This window comes from Melopsittacus undulatus, chromosome 6 (assembly GCF_012275295.1).
Source record: "Melopsittacus undulatus isolate bMelUnd1 chromosome 6, bMelUnd1.mat.Z, whole genome shotgun sequence".
Lineage (NCBI taxonomy): Eukaryota > Metazoa > Chordata > Aves > Psittaciformes > Psittaculidae > Melopsittacus > Melopsittacus undulatus.
The window spans coordinates 57,384,912-57,405,132 of NC_047532.1; the positions used below are offsets into that span (position 1 = coordinate 57,384,912).

The window sequence follows — 20,221 nt, forward strand, 5'->3', positions numbered from 1 at the left end:
TTGTCTAACTGCTTATCAAAAGAGGTGGTTTTTCTTTACTCTAAATTTGACTACAGTTCTTGGATCAGAGGTAGATTTAGAATTTTTCTCATAGGGAAGAAATAGAAGTTTGATATGGATCCACCTTTGACATGAAAGAGGTAGTAAACTTAATATAGGAATCAAAGACATCAAATTTTAAAGTTATGGGAAACACATTTCACAGCACACAAACAACTGCAATTGAGTACAGTTAAAGACATTTAATAATAGCAGGGCATATCTGAAAATTAGATAAATTATATATTTATATATAAATATAATATATAAAATATATATTAATACATATTTTTGTATATTATATAGATTTAAATATTGTACTTACTGACACTCCTTTCTGCATTCATTCTCTTTTGCCTTTCAGGCTTTTATGCTGCTCTGTGATCTCTTGATGATATTTAGTCATCAGCTGATGACTGGAGGCCGAGAAGGTCTTCAGCCTTTGGTGTTCAATCCAGATTCAGGCCTCCAGTCAGAACTTCTCAGTTTTGTGATGGACCATGTCTTCATTGACCAAGATGATGAAAACCAGAGCATGGGTATGTTTAGCTTCCATGTTTTCTACTTTTTAACATACATAAAAGCAAGAAGAAAACAGAATTTTCAGATGAGTTTGCTCAAATGTTTTTTAATTATTCCATCTTTATTTTTGGGAGGTGTGAATATGAAATATTCAATATTCAGTACTACTGTGTTAAAGAAGAATATGTGCTTAAAAAGTTCACTTGATAAAAAAAAGATATTTTCAGAAGGCATGGGACTGGTCTGTAACTACATGCCATAAATCTGGGCAAAATTATTCTTCTTTTACTGTTCTATATTTTTCTTAACATTTATTTCCAGAACAGTACAGTCTTATCTCAGCAGCAGGCTTCATTTAATATGGCTTCAAGGGAAGAAGTATAATGGAACAGTACATAGAGAAACCTTTTAGAGTTACCCAACAGAGTTCTAGGATCCTGAAGACAAACCTTACCAGCAAAGCTCTAGGCGAAGAAGGCCTCAAGGAACTGCAGTTACTAAATAAACACCTCTTTTCCTCCTCCCCCAGAATAATAAAATCAAGCTTAGGACATCATTGATGTGGTTGGAGACTAGGAAAGTACTTGGGAAAAGTATCAAGTATGCTTGCTTACTTCCTTGCTTATTCCTAGGCCTTTGAGTGTAGCCGCACTTTGAGAGGCCAGAGCTGGAGGTGAACCCCATCTCTACCTCCTCAGAGGATAACGTCAGGTTTTTGTCTATCAGTCAAGGAGAGGCAGATTTGTCATTTAGGTCTGGTTTTAGATCACTCGGTGCTGCTGCTGTGAGTTATAAATATCTAAATGCAAGTACAGAAGTATCCAATTTCCAAATTCTAAATAGCTTTGGACAGTGATGGATTCTCAGATAGTCAAACTGTGTGAAAGAGCTGCTGAGTACGTACTGTAGTGCTCTTTTTGGCACATCATCTGAATTTGCGCATTATTCACTTATTTGTATGTCAGCATGACACACAGGGGCTATTTTAGACAGCAATACGTAGAACTAACATCTTGGAGAATGCATTCTGGGCCTAAAGGTGCTTTCAGTTTTCTAGCTCCCCAGCTCCTCAGTAGCTAGCATCTTTGTTGAGCATCTCTTTAAGGTTTCCTGGGAAGATCACGTTTTGAAGTACATCTTCATCAGAAATCCATGTGCACTTAATCATACTCTGTGAGTTCAGTGTTCAGAATAATACATCAAAGATAGACTTTAGGAGGACAGTGTCTGTTTTTTTTTCTGTTCTTTAACATCCTGTGATTGAACTGGGAAGGTTGTAAAAAGATGGATCAAGATCTTTTTATGTGTAATCTCCATTCCTTTATGCTACTCTGACTCATGAAGTCAGTCTGGCCATTTATAACTTTTGGTATTCAGAACACATCAATAGTGATAAAAAATGAATTAAGAAAAGGGGTGGGTGTGTGCTAATTGGCTTCAATTCTGTGGGTTAAAGCATGTCAGTATTAAAATGTGCTTACAGTTACAGTCAACTCCACTCATGAGAGATTTCCTCTGATCACATACGTGACTTAATCCTCCCCCTGCCCAGCTCTGTACTTCTTCAAACTGGTTGGAAGATTCCCTCCAAGAATAAGGTCTTCTCAGTACCAGAGAATATTTACTTTAATCACAACTGTGACAGCTGATTTAATTTTCTTACCTAAGTTGTGCAATATGTTTTTATTTTATATATATTGTATTTAACATTTCTTTGTGTGTAGTTTCATTTTCATTCACAGAGTGGAGTCTTTCATGGGGATTTAATACTTACAACATTGCTATTCAATATTAATGTTTCTTACAGCTCAGTGTAACTTCCTGTTATTGATGCTTTAGAGTCATCAATTTCATATCTGAAAATCCCAGGCATGCTTCTTATTTTCCTTACATGGAACTTTTTATAGCTTAGCTACATTAATGAATCATCTCCAAATGTCCTGTGTTTCATAAGTTCAGCAAAAAGCATTCAAGAAGTCTCTTCCATGGCCTTTTACAGCATAAAGGAAATAAGTGATTTGGTTCTATGTGGGATTATGTTCAGTACCTCCTCGGGACTATAGAGAGCATCCTTCGTCATTTAGCATGTCATGTTCCTGAGCTTTCCTGAAAGTCCTACCGTAGGCAGGACTCAGGAATTCACTTTTCATTTTAGCAACAATCCCTTCTCCATGTTAAAGACCTGTTTTTTTTCCAGAAGCTGCTCTTTGATAACATAGCTTTAGAACATTGTAGTTTCTTATGAATGTTTTATTGTTGTTGCTTTCAGAGGGAGATGAAGAAGATGAAGCCAACAAAATAGAAGCTTTACATAAGAGGAGAAACCTTTTGGCTGCCTTTAGTAAGCTGATAATTTATGACATTGTGGACATGCATGCAGCAGCAGATATCTTCAAGCACTATATGAAGGTACAGCTCAGTGTACTCTCCTATTCCTAACTGAACAGTCTGTAGTGTCAGGCCTCTTCTTTCTCACCCTTCCACTGCAGTAAAAGTTTGAACACTTTTGAAAGCTTATTCAGCCTTATTTGATTTTTTTAATAGTTTTTCCTTTCAAAATTCCTTTATTTTCCTTTTCTGCCATTGAGAAGCAGTGAGCTCTGAACTTCCTGTCCTGTGTAGCAGGAGTGCCAGAAGTTGGTCCTACAAGGCGCTGAGTGATTCCACAGAGGCTCCTCTCTACGGAGAAGTTCTTATTCTGCCTCTCAAATTCAGTCCTAGAATCCTCAATGACAGTTATCTGTTCAGTGTCATATCTCACTGGCAGTCTCCCAGTCTTGATGCTTGCTATAAGGAAGCAGGTTGATTTTTTGAGAAAAGCTTGTCTTAAACAGGAAAGCAGTAAAAGAGAAAAAGCTCTATATAGTACTGCTCGAAGTAGGTGTGCATTAACTGAATGTCCTGCCAACTTATGCTGCTTCCATACAGTGTTTAGGCTCAATGAAATTTAGTGCAGCTACCACTGCACCGTGATCTGGTGAGTTTACCTGCCAGAAACCAGGCACATTAGCAGTCCTGACACTGCCAAAGCCACACAAAACCTGCCTGTAAGGGATCAGTCATCACAAAGTTGACAATCAAAGAGGGAAAGCTGAAGACAGAGTGGAGAGTAGGTCCTGTACTATAGACAGCGTTTGAGCTGTTGATATGAAATACAAAGGATTTGACTTTAAGTCCTCCTCCTCCTGTTCATCAGGAGCAGCAGTACAATAAAATCCCCAATGCACACACACATCAGCTGTGTCACTGCTCAAGCTTAGTCTTGCTCAGGGATTTTTTTTCCAGAGCAGGAGTTTCAAACTGAAGCTGTCACAATCCAGGTTAGCTTCCTCCCTGCTTCTCCTCTCCCCACACCCCTCCTGCTCTTGAGATTGGGGGTGAGTGAGAGAAATTGAATTTAAATTAGATTACAAACTAAAAGGATCTCTATACCAATAAAGGCAGGAGGAATATTTTAGAGGGAATGAAAATAAGTGAATGCAAGTGCAGAAATCTTCATGAGGCTGAAAGAATACTGCTTAGAAAAGATTTTTTTGTATTCTCAGCCTGAAAGTTTTAATGATTATACAGTTTTTTTTCTACCCAGATGGTCAGTACCAAAGGCTTTGGTTTTCAGCAACCATTCCTCTAGCATCAAGAAAACCAGCACTTCATACAGGCTAATTTCTTACTCAGTTTTCTGGCTTCAGTGGGTTTCTTTCTTGGCCATCTAACTCACCTGCATTGTACATGGGGCTTCACACCTGTGTGCTCATGTCTGTGAGCAACTACTCACGAACACACTTGTGTGCTCAGTGTACTGGTGTTTCTTAGAATCTGTAGCCATGGATCACTTTCATCAAACACTCACTGCGGGGTAGGAAATACTCTTTCATTTGGTTTTCAACACATATTTTAGATAAAGATAATAACAAATAGAGGATTTCCTTACCTTATCACTGGGTACAGGCTGCCAATCAGTTTAAATGTTGATATTGAAACATTGCCTCCCACTCACACAAAAGATGGGGATTTGAGACTAGGGTTTTTAGCAACTGCTGCCTTTTTAAAATAAGAACCACAAGCAATCTTTCTACCAGGAAAATGTAAGCAATTGTGTAAGAAGTTCAATTTAAGGATATAAAGAGGTTTTTTTCCCTGTTTTCCTAGTACTACAATGACTATGGAGATATCATTAAGGAAACCCTGAGCAAAACAAGGCAAATTGATAAAATCCAGTGTGCAAAGACGCTCATTCTCAGTTTGCAACAGGTAAGACTATTGATTTTTGTAAGAAATGCCTCACTGCAAAAAGTACTGGACAGGATTTTCTGTGATGCCCTTTACAATGGAGCGAAAATACTGCAATTCTGATAAGAGATCTTCTTGCTCCTCAGTTCAGGCTGTCAGTACTCATTTGTCTCACTAATCTCTCTGAAGACCACACTGGGAAAGTTTTGGTCAGATGAAAATGGAAGAAAGTGAGAGAAGAGCTTTGTAGGCAGTTTGGTCCAAGCTGAGTATTAGCATTTGCTTACTGGTACCTAGTGAGCAAGAAGAATGAGGATGACTTTTTCTTTTAATTAGCTGGAAGTAATGCATCTTCTTTACATTTTGTCTAAATACAGATTGATTTTTTCAAACTTCAGGCTAATCTGTTTGAGTCTTCCAGTGTGGTTAAACGTGGTTTTTTTCCCCTGAAAATAGTACTTTACATCAACCACAAATTATTGGCTTAATGATGAAATCCATCCTTGTTCTGCCAACAGCAGTAAGTGTGTGCTTCACTAAATACCATTTAGGCCCTTGAAGTACTAACTATATCCATCACATAAAGAAATCACTTCTCTAAACTAAATGTTTTCAAATCTTTTTGAAGCCTCCCAAAATTCATTCCAGAGTCCTCAGGGATTTTCTGTAGCAATCTGGAAGCTGAGAATGATCTGTGAAAACATGAGAAAAACAGATGTACTTCCAGGAGAGTTGTCGGGTCTCAAAGTAGTTCCTGCCTGTAAATTTGGAGAGGGAGAAGCCAGGTGCCATAGGGCAGTCAGCTTGGTATAATTTCAGGGGTGGGGGGGAATAATTAGATGAGCTATTTGCAAGTGCCTGAGTGATAGGTAACAGCCAGTAGGATTTTGTGAAGGAGAAATCATGTCAAATTAAGCTGCATTCATTAATTATATGGTAACAGAGTTTGTGGAGATCAGAGAAACAGTAGCTTTAATGCAGCTTGATTTAATATTGTGACTGATGCTGTCTCTCTTGATATTCTCATTAACAAGTTAGGAAAATGTGGTCTGAATGGCAATAGCAGAAAGATAGATACAGATATAGAACTGACTGGAAAACTACTGAGTAGTCCATTATTGTACTGAAAAGGCATTACCATGCAGATTCCAAAGGCATTTACTCAGTAATACTCTTAAGGTATTGTCTTGATTGATGGAACAGAAATTTTGCTTCCTAAATTCAAAGATGCTGATCTAATGGTGATGTAGGTATTTTAGAGCATCAGAATGCAGAACCACCTTGATGGGTTGGGAGAATAAGAGATGCAATTCAGTGAAGGTAAGTGCAAAATTCTGGTTAAGGGTTATCATCTGCACAAGATGGGGGACAATTGGCAGTGGATTAGAAGATAAATATAAGAGAAAAATGTCATTGGCATGTCCACTCTTAGCAAGAACAGGTTAAGAACAAAAGTCTTTCTCAAGACAAGTGTTTTCTAACTTACAGATTTTAACAACCAAATTCTTTCTTTAGCTGTTTAATGAGCTTGTTCAGGAGCAAGGTCCCAATTTGGACAGGACATCTGCCCATGTTAGTGGAATTAAGGAACTGGCTCGTCGGTTTGCCCTCACTTTTGGCTTGGATCAGATCAAGACAAGAGAGGCTGTGGCCACACTACACAAGTGAGTGGTACTAAATAAACTAGATTTTTATATTGCCTCAGATGAAACCTTTAGCTGAGCATCCCTTTTCTAAAGGTATGGAATCTTAACTGCTCCTGTATAGTTTATGTAGAAAAATGGTGGGAGCTGTACATATGTATATATAAGAAAGGAATTAAAACTAGCTGCTATGTAATTGTTTGTTGGAATTTATTGGGTTAGCTGTGTTCATCTATGTCAGGTAAAGACACTGGTATTATATATATTTGTGTGGACTGTATCTAACAGCTGTAAATGGTTCTTCATACCACACCACTGGATTCTGTAGGCAACAAGGGCTTTTATAAAAAGATACTCAAAATATTTTTGAATTCTAGGGGTTTTTTTTAAATGAATTTAAGATTCTTACATAACTGCTGCATCGGAAAGTGTAGAAGGGCACTACTGAATTTATATTCTGACTTTCCCATGCCATAAAAAGGTTAAAATATTAATGTTTGCTATCTCAGAGACTAAGTTGTTAAGACTAAGATGAGCAAAGCATGATCAAAATGCTACCAGGTACTTACTTCCCTGTACCAAGCAAAAGAGAAGTTCAAGACATGCACACGCCCTTATCAGATAATGTGAAAGTAAATTGTTTTCAAATGATAAAGCAAAGATAAGGCAGAGGTGCACACATCAATGTTCTGGTATGCCAATTCTCTGACTCTTAATGCAAAAGATCTTGTTGTATCTTACGTATTATTCTTATTGCAAGCTTCTGCTTCATGCAGAATCAAGAGCCCATTGGCTATTCCTGCTGAGGCAGAGCTTTCAGCACCTGACAAGTTCTTAGATTGCAGTAAGTCCCTTCTTAGCATGTGACTGGAGGGATGTTGCCTTTGACACTGAATCCTCACACATGGAGAGAGAACATTCGACTTCCCTTTGTCCAAAAGCAGGTGCCTGTAGGCAGTGAAGGAGAAAAGAAAAAGTTATGATGGGATGTAAAGATATAAGGAATTGCGTGACATACAACATTTTTTAAATTTTATTACAAACGTCTGAAAATGTTCCTGTTTCTTTACTGTAGAGATGGCATAGAGTTTGCCTTCAAATACCAGAATCAAAAAGGACAAGACTATCCACCTCCTAACCTTGCTTTCCTTGAAGTGCTTAGTGAATTTTCTTCTAAACTCTTGCGACAGGATAAAAAGACTGTGTAAGTAATTCTCCTTTTCTTCTGTGGGTTTTGCTGGGCTCTGTTAATCAGTGTAGTGTGTGTTGAAGCTCTCTGATTTGATGTTCTCATGATCTGACAGGCTATAGGAATTCCCAGTGAGACATTCCACATACACAGTTATTGATCATTTTATATTTTAAAGTAATAAAAATGAATGAGAAAAGCAGATTCGGACCCACTGGTGAGGTGTGTTTGAAACCTCACAAAACAGTGTTCCTTAGAATTTCCCATGGGGCACTGAAAATAAAAATCTGTCTTTTTCCAGGCTAGAATTAAAAGGAAATTAAATGTTAGCAGTGCAGGACATTTACAGGCCTGTGAACACCACAGTTAACATCTGTTTCTGTTAGATACTTACCTAAAATGTAAAAGTATATTTGTTGTTTAGTTTAATCTATTGAGTTAAACTTGGAAATAAAGGTTTGTCAAGGCTTCTGTACTGGCACAACAGGTCAGAGAAAGAGGCTTGGAGAGGACACTTGTTGGTTAGGATAGAGCAGGGTGTTGGAGACCTGACAGGCTAAAACAAGCAGCCTGAATTTGATGTGGTAATTACAGCAGGTGAAAGCAGGGGTAGTGTTGATAAGATCTGAATAAAGAGCAAGAAAAGCTGTGTTATGAGCACCATTTGAACAGACTGTTAAGAGAGGCTGTGGATATCATCACAATGGGCAAAGAGAAAACTTCATTATTCAGGGAAATTTCACAGCACGGACATGTTGTCAGCGTCACGGCAGAGAGAATACCGTACATTTATGTTATGTGGAAATATCCAGGATTTGGTGCTGCACAGAAGTAGTAAGGGAAAAAGGAAGAGGTCTCCAGTCACAAATCAGCCAAGCACTATGTGCCCAGTGTACAACTGAATTCTTTGAATAGCTTTATGGCCATTTAAAAAGTGAAATCTTCATAAATCTTATGATTTATGGTTATAGATATCTTTTCAGTCAATTTTCTGAGTGTTAAGAATATATATCTAGTCTAACTACCTCAACTGACTCTTTATGTCAAACTTTTCTGTAGTTTTTCTGTGAAGACGTTTTAAAGGACTTTATTTAGGGTAAATATTTCTGAATACTACAGCTTTATATGTGTTATAAAAATGTATCTTTATTAATTTTGTATGATTTTTAACATATACACACTTGAACTAATTTCAGTTTTTTATTGTATCAGTCATTTGTCAATTCAGCAAACATAGTAGAAGAAATAGTTGAATGAGCTTCAGAACTGGATGATCTAGTTGGGCTAGCTTGGCGTTCAGTGTCTGACACTGCTTTTCATTGTTATATCTGTGAATATTGACAGCCTTTGGCCTTTTCTTCTGGACAGGCCTTAAAGATAAAAGAATTTTATTACCATCTTCCTAGCTGAACCATAGATTCTCCTGTATCTGTTGGTTTAAGTGCCATTAGCCTGATTTCTGTCTAATTTTGTGAAGTTTATCCTTCATGGACAGTCATCATCCTTTCCATAAGTTTGTCCAGTGCCTGAAAGTTAAAGTTACATCATTGTCTACCGTTTACATGACGTGATCCTTGAAATTCTAAGTATGTGAGGAGTTCTTGTTCCTTTGCCTTCTGTGTGGTCATTTCATATTTCTTCTCGAGGGTTCCCCATTCCTTGGTGCCTGCACACACAACCACTGGCTTCTTTGCAGGACTGTAAAGATTGATGATTTTATCTGTCTTTATTGTAGTCATCTGTCTCTGAACTATTTACTTTTGCTGAATTTGAAGATCAGTGAAAACAGATAAATCATGCCCTAAAGGACCTATCTAATCTTTGCTAAATTACTGCTTCAGGATAAATTCAGACATGCCCTGGATTCCGTTGGCTGTGGTGACTATGAAAAGAGTCAAGATAACTTGCTTATAAGTAAAGATGTCTTCTTGAGAAATCTACATTCTTTTCCTTGACATACGTGTCATGGTTGCACCCATCAGGCAGTGGCTGCATTGCCCGTAGTGCTTCACTGACTTTACATACCCAGCTATACTCTGGAGAGTTGATTTGCCCTTCTCTGTAGCACTACTCCTCCAATCCTCAGGGACCTCTTCCCCCTCCCTCTGAAGAGGTTGCCTATGAACAGGAAGGTACGTGACCACCATCTGGTGGAGGAGTCCTGCTTGCAGGATCCTTTACCTCCTGCTCCGGCTCGGTCTCCTGCCGAGTTACTGTCCCTAAACTCAGCAATGGGCTGTTAGTCTGGAGTGCTCTAGAATAACCCTGAAAGTCTCATGAGCATAGAGCTGCCTGTCTCCCCTAAGTCCTTCAGCTTGGCTTCCCTACCTTGTAAAAATGACTTGTCTGCCCAATATGTCTGCATTGTGTCACCTGCCCTTGGTACAAAATACTCGTCCTGTCACAGTTCAGCAAATACTGCTCTTTTACAGGGATCCTACTTACTTTCTGGTTTACTGCTGGGGGTTTTTTATTTAGGAGGAGAAAAGCGAGATGTTTCCAGTTTGGGAATGGAGCAGCAACATTGGTTTCATTTAGTTTTCTGATCCTATTTATTTGTTTGACTTCTTGGCTTATCAGTAATCTCCACAATTAGTGATAGTCACATGGGTATATTCAAATCTATGGATTTAATATAAAACTATACATCTAAGGTGCCACACTCTTATACTTGGCAAAGAAAGATTTATACTAATGCAGTTACAATCACACAAGGGAGATGCAGGCAGGGAGTTTCTGAGGAATAATCTAAGATACCAGGGAAGTGAATTGCCCTGTAGAGGCATTCTTTTCCATTTATTTTTCTCAAATAGAGACTGTTAGCCTAGACTGGACAACTGACTATTGGGTGTCTGACATGAGATCAGACAGAGCTCAGTGAGGTGTTCCAACTCCTAGAAATTGAGAGTTTCTATCTTTGCTGAAGCTGGTGAGAACTACCTCTACAAAGCTCCTCTAAAATGCTGAGCAAAAGTTATCTCACCTTTGGCATCTATTCAGGAGAGAACTCTTAAGTGCTGTGGTTTTTCCTTCCTCACAATTTGGACATAGCCTGTGCACTCTATAAATATAAATTGGATGCAGAAAAACTTCCCATTTTCCATTACTATTCTGCAGATAGATTCTATGAAGTCATGAAACACTCAAGTGTTAACACTCTGTAAAAGAGAAGGAGAATAAACCCAACAATTTGCCCTTCAGTGCAGGGTTTGGGTATTACTCAGTATGCATGTAAATGGGAAGGAAGAAGCATTCACACTAATAAAACAGCAGACAGAAAACACAGGGGAGGGAGTTTGTTTGGTTCCACCCTTAAGTTAGTTAATGTGTGTGTATTGGACGTCTTCATGGCAGTGGAACAGGTTTTCAACTGTTTTATCAGAAAATGATTGCTTGTAGAAGAAGCCATTGTTCTTGTTCCAAGATGTTAAAGGATAGCCTGCATCCTCACCATAGGGGTTCTAAATTCAGTCTGTCTGTTGACACAGTAGCAATATATAGAGGTGGCTTCCACATTAAGCAAAACAGAAAAAGGTATTCAAGTAGAGTGTGCTGTGAATGATCGCAGACAAATGCGGGAGGAAGATGCTGGGGAGACAACATTTTGTATTGTTTATCTGTGAGTAACCTGTGCATTATTAAATGTGTTAGCTTGTTTTCAGGGAATGCCATGTACCCTTAATTAGTCAAAGATACAATGGCCTATCAGCATACGTGATTAAATTAAAATAATGAAACATCATGCAGGATTTATGTTAAGCTCTCAACACCACAATTTGGGGCTGCAGATTAATTAAAGAGGGAACAGTGTGTTGTGTCTCTGTACTCATTGTCTTTTATTTTCAGTCACTCCTACTTGGAGAAGTTTCTGACAGAACAGATGATGGAAAGAAGAGAAGATGTATGGCTTCCACTCATTTCCTATAGAAACTCACTAGTTACAGGTGGTGAAGATGACAGAATGTCCGTTAACAGTGGAAGCAGCAGCAGCAAAGCCTCTTCAGTGAGGAATAAGAAAGGACGGCCACCACTCCACAAAAAGAGAGTAGAAGGTTTGTGTGGGTTTAGATTGTCTCATTTTGTACCTATATTAAGTTTCCTTTTTAGGAGCTCTTATAGTTTATCAGTTACTGCTGAACTGTATGATATATTCTGTATGTAGTAAAAAACAAGACAGCTGCAAGTTCCTATTGAGCTTGGACCTGTGTTTATGGGAAATACCATTGCAAGTCTTTGCAGATTCAGAACTATTAAAAGCTGTTAGTGAAGTTGGAAACAGGAGGTGGTTGTTATCTGCTTTACACCTTTCTTAGTCATGGACTTCTGGTTTTCTGCCTATGCTTCAGTCTTGAGCTGTTAGTAGTTAACAGGGTGTCAGAGCAAACCCAAGGCTGAAGTTCTGATGCAGGTCTGTATTTTTGCAGGACCACTGGAGATGCCTAAAAAGACACCTTCTCTTGTTTAAAATGGTATCGATATCAAGTGTATCTGTGCTCTTTCTGTGACTTCAGGCCTGTTCATTGGCAATTTGGCTATGATAGCACATTTCTCACCAGTTTGCAGCTGGTTCATCCGTATGATGTAGTGTATACTTCTGTGAATATAAATTTACTGTTTCACTACAGAGTAGTTGTAAGAGGGATCTTTAAACTTCAGGGATTTTTCTAAGGTCAGTATCTATGGTAGTAACTGCTCAGTAAAGGAGCCAATTGCCTGTAACACATAGGAATTTCCCAAAATAGTCTTTAAAAGTTTGTGCATAGGCACTTCTACAATCTGGCCCATTCTCCACTAGCGCTTCTGTTCAGCAGTACATGCACCAAGTCCTTCAGTTTCTCATAGCCAGCCTGGAGTTCAGGTAGATAAAATACCACTTCCGTTCTTCCTCTTTCGCTTCCTTCAGGATGCCATGATTTTCACAGAATTCAGCTGCTGAGGTTGACCAGATTTGGGGGGTTTATGCTCCAAACTCATCTTAGCATTTACCTGTATCTTGGTTGCTGTGTGTATATGAGATTAACAGTCTTACATTTAACTTTTAAACTCAGTAACTGGCAATTAATTATCTTCGGTGGATGTATGCAAGACACCTAGCAATAATATAGGTAGTGCTACAGTATGATACTTGCAATGACTTCTGAATTCCCTGAGAATAGCTGTAATAATCCTACCTTAAAAGAACACAAAATTAAATGAGAGCTTAAAACTTTATAATTTCAAGCATTTATCCACTTGTTTGAAAAGCTACTAAACTGTTGAAAACCTAGATTTGGAGAGAGTGCTGCAACTAAAATTAACTGTAGCAAAGTGTGTCAGCAGCTGTCAGTATAAATGGGAGGTGTGTATTCAGAGCAGGCTGAACAAATCCTGACAGCAGTAACGCTGCACTGCCCCTTATCAGGACTGTGTAATTAATTTAAAATGTCCTTTTTCTAGATGAGAGTCTAGAAGGCTCGTGGCTGAACAGGAATGAAAATATACATACTCCAGGGACACTGCAACCACCACAGCTCACCTCAACTGTCTTGAGAGAGAACACCAGACAGATGGGAGAGCAGATCCAGGAGCATGAGTCGGAGCAGGGATCTGAACAAGATTTTTTACACAAGTAAGTGTTGGAATTTCAATCACAATGAGCCAGGAACAGGAGTTACATGTTATTTACACAGAAAGTCTTAAATCAGTGGCTCCACAGATGCAGTATTTATTTGCAAAAACAACTGGAAAGGTCTTGGCTATCAATACTTTATTTTCAGCTCCCAGGAAAGTGTTGTCATGAAAGCATGGTAGAAAATCTGTGTGTAAAAATTATCTCATAGCATAACCATATGGTTAAATCTTTCTAGTGTTTGTGGCCCCAGGTTGGATTGAAGTGTTTCCCTGGAAGACCTGTTAGATGTTCTCTTTTCTTCCCCTCTGCCCTCTGTTGTAGTGCACTTGGTCTTCAGCCATCCTAATGATTTCTTGTAAGTTAACTCTTCAATCCAATTCTAGCTGCTGAGCTAGTATTGCCTGTCTCTGGGATAACTGCCTTCTCTGCCAAGTTTATTTTGCGCTAAATAATATATAGCTTTTTTCACTCAGTTCCCATTTTATGACCTCCATTTAGAGGGGGAAGAAAAAGTTGGTTATTATATAACAGTACGTTCAGAATACACATCTTGAGAGAATGCTGTTATGTGCTATTTCTATTAACTTGAGGATACAGAATAGCAATACCTGTTTTGGAGACTATTTTTGTAACTTTTATAGCTGAATGTGCTGATCTAGCTGTATTAAAAAGTCATGCTCTGATCACCAGATGAATAAGGTCTCAACCAATGTAGTACAGTATAAAATAGCCAGATTATGCTTCTTGGCTTTCTTCCAGATTTTGTCCACTGTGTTTTTCTTGATATATGTTCCCCAGATTCCCAGTTCTTACTGAACATGCAGTCACCCTGCTTGATCCCTGTTTAATCATAAACTTTCCTGCTTCATCCTGCATTCTGTAATATTCTTTAAAATAGTATTTTCTAAATAATTGATAATGATAATTTTTGCCTCAGAAGGTAAAATGTTCTGCAAACATAAATAAAAAATTAACTAAATTATCTAACAAAATTATCTAGCTAAAATTTTACAAAATCTTAACAAAAGTTACCAAAATCATCTAACAAAATTAACTAAATTTAACAAAATCTGCCAAAAGCTACCACAATCTACCAAAAGCTACCAGATTCATCTAAGAAAATTAACTAATTTAACAACAGTCTAACAAAAGCTACTACAATTTAACAAAATAAATTAAAATTAACAAAATCTAACAAAAGCTAACACTATCTAACAAAAATCGCCTAACAAAATTAACTAAATCTAAAAAAAGTTACCAAAATCTAACACTCTAGCAAAATCTAACCAAAGCTACCAAAATCATATACACAAGCTACCAGAATCTAACAAAATTATCTAACCAAATTAACTAAATTTAACAAAAGCTACCAAAATCTACCAAATTTTAACAGAAGCTACCAAAAAACTAACAAAATAATCTTAACAAAATGAACTAAACAAAAGCTATCAAAATTTAACAAAAGCTAACCATAGCTACCAAATCTAACAAAAGCTACCAAATTAATCTAAAAAAACTAACTACACTTAAGCTACGAAAGTCATCTAAAAATATCATGTAACAATATTTAACAGAATCTAAATTATCTGAATTAACTAAATTTAACAAAATTACCTAACAAAATTATTGTTCAAAATTTAATAAAAGCTAACAAAATAATCTAAATTTAACAAGATCTAACTAAATTTAATTATCTAAAAAATATTAACTAAACAGAAGATGACAAAATTATCTAACCAAATCAGACAAAATCATCTAACAAAATTAATCATCATACAATATTTAACAAAAATCTAATCTGTTACCTAAATTTAAGACAATTTAACAAAATCATCTAAAAAATATAACAAAAAATAACAAAATTGTTTAACAGAATTCAACAAAATTATCCAACAATTTAAAAATATAAATATTTTAAAATAAAATAGTAAAATTTTACTATTTTAAGTAAATAGTAGAAGCTATTTACTTCTCATAAAATAGAAGAAGAGCTACCCTTAGCTTACTACTGTTTCCATGTGCTGCAATATACAAATCTTATCAGATCTGCTGCTGTATACTACTGGATTTAGATGGTACAGCATTTAAATTATTTACAGGTGGGCTAACTTAAGTGGATGCTAATCAGGGTATATATTTAAAAGCAGTTTGGTTTTCATGTTGTGTGACATTTTTGTTTAAAAATGTGTGTCAGCTGCCAATTTGGATCTATTCTTGCTCATATTTTGCCTGTGACAGTGAAGTAGAATTTAGTAGTGCTCCCACTTCAGGTGTGTGTCATGCTAATGAACGCGTGATGTTGCCATTTTATGTAGCTGGTTTTATTACAATTAATGGAATTTTTTTGTTTGTGCACACATTCAGTGAGAGGAAACAAGTTCTGGAAGGGTATCCCAAAGACATGTACAATGATAGGATGTGATTTAAATACTTACATCTCAAGCATGGCCAAACACAATACTTAAGTAGATAGATATTGTCTAAAAAAGCCAACTCAAAATTGTTTGTGTTCACACTCGTAACACTGCTTTGTTAGTCCCCAGATGCAGATATCTTGGTTGGGCCAACAGAAGCTAGAAGATTTAAATCGAAAGGACAGGACAGCCATGAACTACATGAAAGGGAGAACTGGTGTAAGGCATGCAGTGTAAGTGTTCAGAGCATCCTCATCTCTAGCCCAGAACCATTTTAGATGACAGTGCCTTAATTTAAATGTCACCTTCTTCTGGTTTGCTGCCATCAACTTCTGTGACATTTGACCTCTTGTTAATGAAGGCATTCTTTGTAATGATGAAAATCATGGGTGAAGTTGAAATGCCTGAAAATGACTTTTTCTTTCTCATTATTTAATCAGACGAGGTCTAATGGAAGATGATGCTGAGCCCATCTTTGAAGATGTAATGATGTCCTCACGAGGTCAGCTAGAGGATATGAATGAAGAATTTGAGGACACGATGGTCATTGATCTGGTCAGTAAATCTTAACAGCAAGTTTACAATGGATGAGAGGTAATTTAAAAGGAATTTTAGAAGTGCAAACAAAAAAACTACAAAATTTTGAGCCACATTTCCTGTTGTCTGAGAGAGCAGAAATGATCCAAATGATCCCTAGAACTTACAGCTGCAGATTCAGGAAGGTGAGCTTCTCATCACCCAACACTCCCAAATCATTCTCAGGGCTGCTCTCCATCCAGCCTGTATTTTTGCTTCAGATTGCCCTACTCCATGTGCAGGACCTCATACTTGGCCTTCTTGAAATCCATGAGATTTGCATTGGCCCATCTCTCCAGGGCCCTCTGGATGGCCTTTTACTTGTAAAATAGGGAAAAAAACCCTGTTTGCCTCACTCTCTTCACCATTTTTGTCCTTTCCTGTTTCTCCTTTTACATCCAAACAGTAAGGCAGGGGTTACTTAAGGACTAAGCTGTAATGTCTTAGAAAGAATATTTAGGCAGTAATTCAGTTGCTGCTGCCAAATACCAAGGTTATTGCTAGTATCAAGTAAGTAAAATCTCTCTTTCACTAGTAATTCAGGCAAGGAAATGAAGGAATTTGATCAAGATAGTGAAGATCACATTTACTCTTATGTTCCTAGGGAAAGACAGCATAAATGATTTAATTCTCAGAAATACTATGAAATCTTAAGTACTTTTTTTTGTTCTAAACCCATTTTTTTGGTCAAGGTCAGAGCTGAAATTTCAGCATAAACTTAAAAGCATAAAGAGAGTTAAAGGACAGGTTTTATGCAGTGTGGCCTACAGTCCAAAAACAGGAACATCCTTACATCAGCAACAGCCTCAGGCCTGTCCTTAGCTGTGAGCACAGACTTAAAATCATTTGAGTTTTCACCCCAGTCCTTAAATAAAGCATGAATGTAAGAAGCACTTTGCTATGCCAGTGCCTACCCTACCTTTGTATCAGACCTAGGAAAGCCCAAAGCCAGATGCACCTGTTGGCTGCAGTGCTACATGAATCCTTTGTACCCAGACAGTTGCTGCTGTGTTCTAAACTTGCTACCTCCTCTTTTTAGCCACCTTCAAGAAACCGGCGAGAACGGGCTGAACTGAGGCCAGACTTCTTTGACTCCGCAGCTATCATTGAGGACGATTCAGTAAGGCTTTACTAGTATTATTTCCTGTTTATCTGCGTTTTTTCTGATGACTGTTACACCTCATTGATTATGGTCTTTTACATCATTTTTCTAGGGATTTGGAATGCCTATGTTCTGAAGTCTGGTGAAGACATTTTACAAATTTGGAACTCTATTGTTTAGAGCTAGAGGCCTATATACTGTGATAGCTTGTATGAAAACCACATTTTTGATGTGATACGGTTTGATTTTTAACCAAATGATTGAGGTCAATCCCTTTTTGTAGTGACAGAAAGAAGAGGAACTTCTTAATGACAGAAAGGAATGTTGGCCAATCCAGTCACCTCAGAAGGGCTGACCTGAAAAATCATTTGTATCCCTGTTCTTGACTGTCCTAATACAGATATTTTTTTTCCGGATGACGAGGAAGTTTTAAATTGTTTAGACAGCTGTCGAAATAAACACTGTTCTACATATGTTTTCTGAAAACAACATTGAGTGAAAACAGAACTTTTTAACTTTATTTTTCTGCTGTACAATTTAAAACAGTTTTAACATTTGCCTTTTTATGTTTTAAGAGCTAGCCATTTGTATTAAACTTATGCCTATCAGCCATTGACTAGTGATGATGCTATAAGCAGGTCATTCTGGCTACAGAAAAGTGTTTTTGAACACACTGGATTTGATTAACATTATGGTACGCTTATATCCTCTCATAGGCATTGAGAAGAACACTCTTGTAGAAGAGGTTAGAATTCTAATGACGTGCATCTCTGCCAAAAAATTTCAGATTCTGATATGATAAACCCAGATTTTATACTCTTGAGAAGATTTATTTTTATTTATAATGGGACAGAAAGTAAGAGATGTCCGTGAAGCCACTTTTCCAACAGACGCTGTGTAACATTCATTTTATATAGCACACGGGGACACAAAAACAGTAAATTTTCTATTGGTACTTGCTCTGTGCATTTTTAGCAACTTATACCAGCAAATAAAGTATTCTCAGTAAAACACACAAATGGTTCTCAAGTAATCACTTTGCTGTTTTTACTACCTACTTCAAGCCCTGCCAACCCAAGGTACATAAACAGCAACTTTCCTAGTCAAAAACAAAAAAAGAGAAGTCAAGGGTGGGGGAAAGGAATCACTTTAGCATAACTAAAAGCAATTTTAACTGTACCATAAAAGAAGAGAAAGTCTACTTTCCATGCCGTAAATACCCTTTTCCGCTATTTTTGTAAATTAATTTTGCCAGTTAGAAGTACTGTATGTGCTGCATAGAAATTTGTGCTTAGATGGTGAAGTTCTTAAGCTTACAATGGAATACAGCTACATTTTCAGTGTTAACTGTGCATATTAAGAGTTATTTCTTTGGGGGAAATTAAATATGATTTTTCAGAAAAGTTAAAAACATCAAAAAACCCCCAAAACATTCTCAGCTAAGTCATTGTAATAAGAGATTTTTCAATGTCTTCAATAATTTGGAATTCCATTATGACTCTGCCTAGTAGCTGCTACTTAGTTAAAACTGGCCCAATACCAGAGGTGCTGCCCATCCACGACTTGCACAGACTCTAGGATCTCAAAGAATCAGCCCCAAAATGTTAATCTTCCTTTCTGCATTCTAATGCTAACATTTGAGACATGAAGCAGATTGACCCACTTGGAGCACAGCAGGTTTAGGGGTGCTTTTTTCTGTGTTTTTAGCAACTGCAAAATACTCATGGAGCTTTTTTTCTGTTACAAGCTTGTTGAAAAACAAACCAACACATCAATGCCCAGTGCTTTCTGGGATAGAAAAGATCTTAAAAACAAACCTGCCTTTCACTCAGCTGAGGTTTGTTTATTACAACATGTGCAGTTCTCAGACATGGTTGCCAAAAATGTTTGACTAGGTAATTCAGCCATTCCTCAGATGGTGGTTGGGTAATGTATAAAACCTGAGACGTAGCTGGAACCTTATAAAATCACGTTACCTCCCTTCTTATTCTGTCCACTCCAAAAGTAATAGGGTGGGCAGGAATGGCTGCATTAAATTGTCATCACAGTAACCCTGTGAGCATAGTAGCATAACAAATGCTGCCTGGTTTGAGTCATAGTCTCAGACGAACCTTGTGCTTCACAGTCCTCTGTGTGGAAAACTGATTCCTAATTTAACATTGTAGAATACTGTATAACAAACATTTATTATCACGGTACCTGCAATGGGTTTCCAGTTCAGTTTGCAGTCAATAGGTTTTTGTATTATGAGTGTCTCCTTGATTGGTTTTGCTAGTAATTCTGTAAATTGTACATTTACAATATGAGGTTTTTTTTTTTCCTTTTGTACAATTTAAAACTGATGCTTCACCTTTCATTTAATAAACTATTCAAAATCATGAGTATGATGAGCACCCTCTTCACTATAACTTTCTTTTAAAAGCTCTTTTGGACCATCACATCTTACCATCCCATTTCTTAGTAGCCAAAGGAAATACTGAAAGGTGGCTCTCGCAGTCCAGGCTTCACACCCAGATTCCATAAGCAACCTCACCCACTCAGCTGCAGCGCAAAGGAAGACCCTGCCTGCTCTTTCTTCCCTCTCCTGTGGTGGATTTTTGGATTTTGGTTGATCTGGGAGGGGTTTATTGTGAAATTACTGTAAATCTGGCAAGTCCTTACCCAAGTTGGGAGAGTTGCATTGTTAACACTGTCTGAACTGTCACAAATTCTGAGGAAAATCTCACCTTCCTGCCATGAATGTCTGAACTGGACAATGTACTAAAGGCTTGGAAGGTCCAACAAGCAGCTGGGCTAAATGGAGTTTCACAGATCCCTGCGATGAATGTGCTCTTGTTATTTCCATGCCTAAGAGAGAAAGGTGCTATGATTGTCCAGAGATTTCATCTCTGTAGC

The 20,221-nt window shown here is 37.5% G+C and overlaps 1 protein-coding gene across 1 annotated transcript in view; it reads left to right on the top strand.

Annotated features, from left to right (window-relative positions):
• STAG1 (STAG1 cohesin complex component) overlaps positions 1-19,707 on the top strand; it is a 182,608-nt gene extending 162,901 nt beyond the window's left edge. The window contains exons 25-35 of the mRNA XM_005143055.4: positions 404-578; positions 2,831-2,970; positions 4,711-4,812; positions 6,307-6,455; positions 7,510-7,638; positions 11,470-11,675; positions 13,060-13,231; positions 15,771-15,881; positions 16,089-16,203; positions 17,264-17,344; positions 17,439-19,707. Of these exons, the coding sequence (XP_005143112.1) occupies positions 404-578; positions 2,831-2,970; positions 4,711-4,812; positions 6,307-6,455; positions 7,510-7,638; positions 11,470-11,675; positions 13,060-13,231; positions 15,771-15,881; positions 16,089-16,203; positions 17,264-17,344; positions 17,439-17,462 (1,404 nt within the window). The 3' untranslated portion in view covers positions 17,463-19,707. The remainder of the gene's footprint in view (positions 1-403; positions 579-2,830; positions 2,971-4,710; positions 4,813-6,306; positions 6,456-7,509; positions 7,639-11,469; positions 11,676-13,059; positions 13,232-15,770; positions 15,882-16,088; positions 16,204-17,263; positions 17,345-17,438) is intronic.
• The last annotated feature ends 514 nt before the right edge of the window (positions 19,708-20,221 follow it).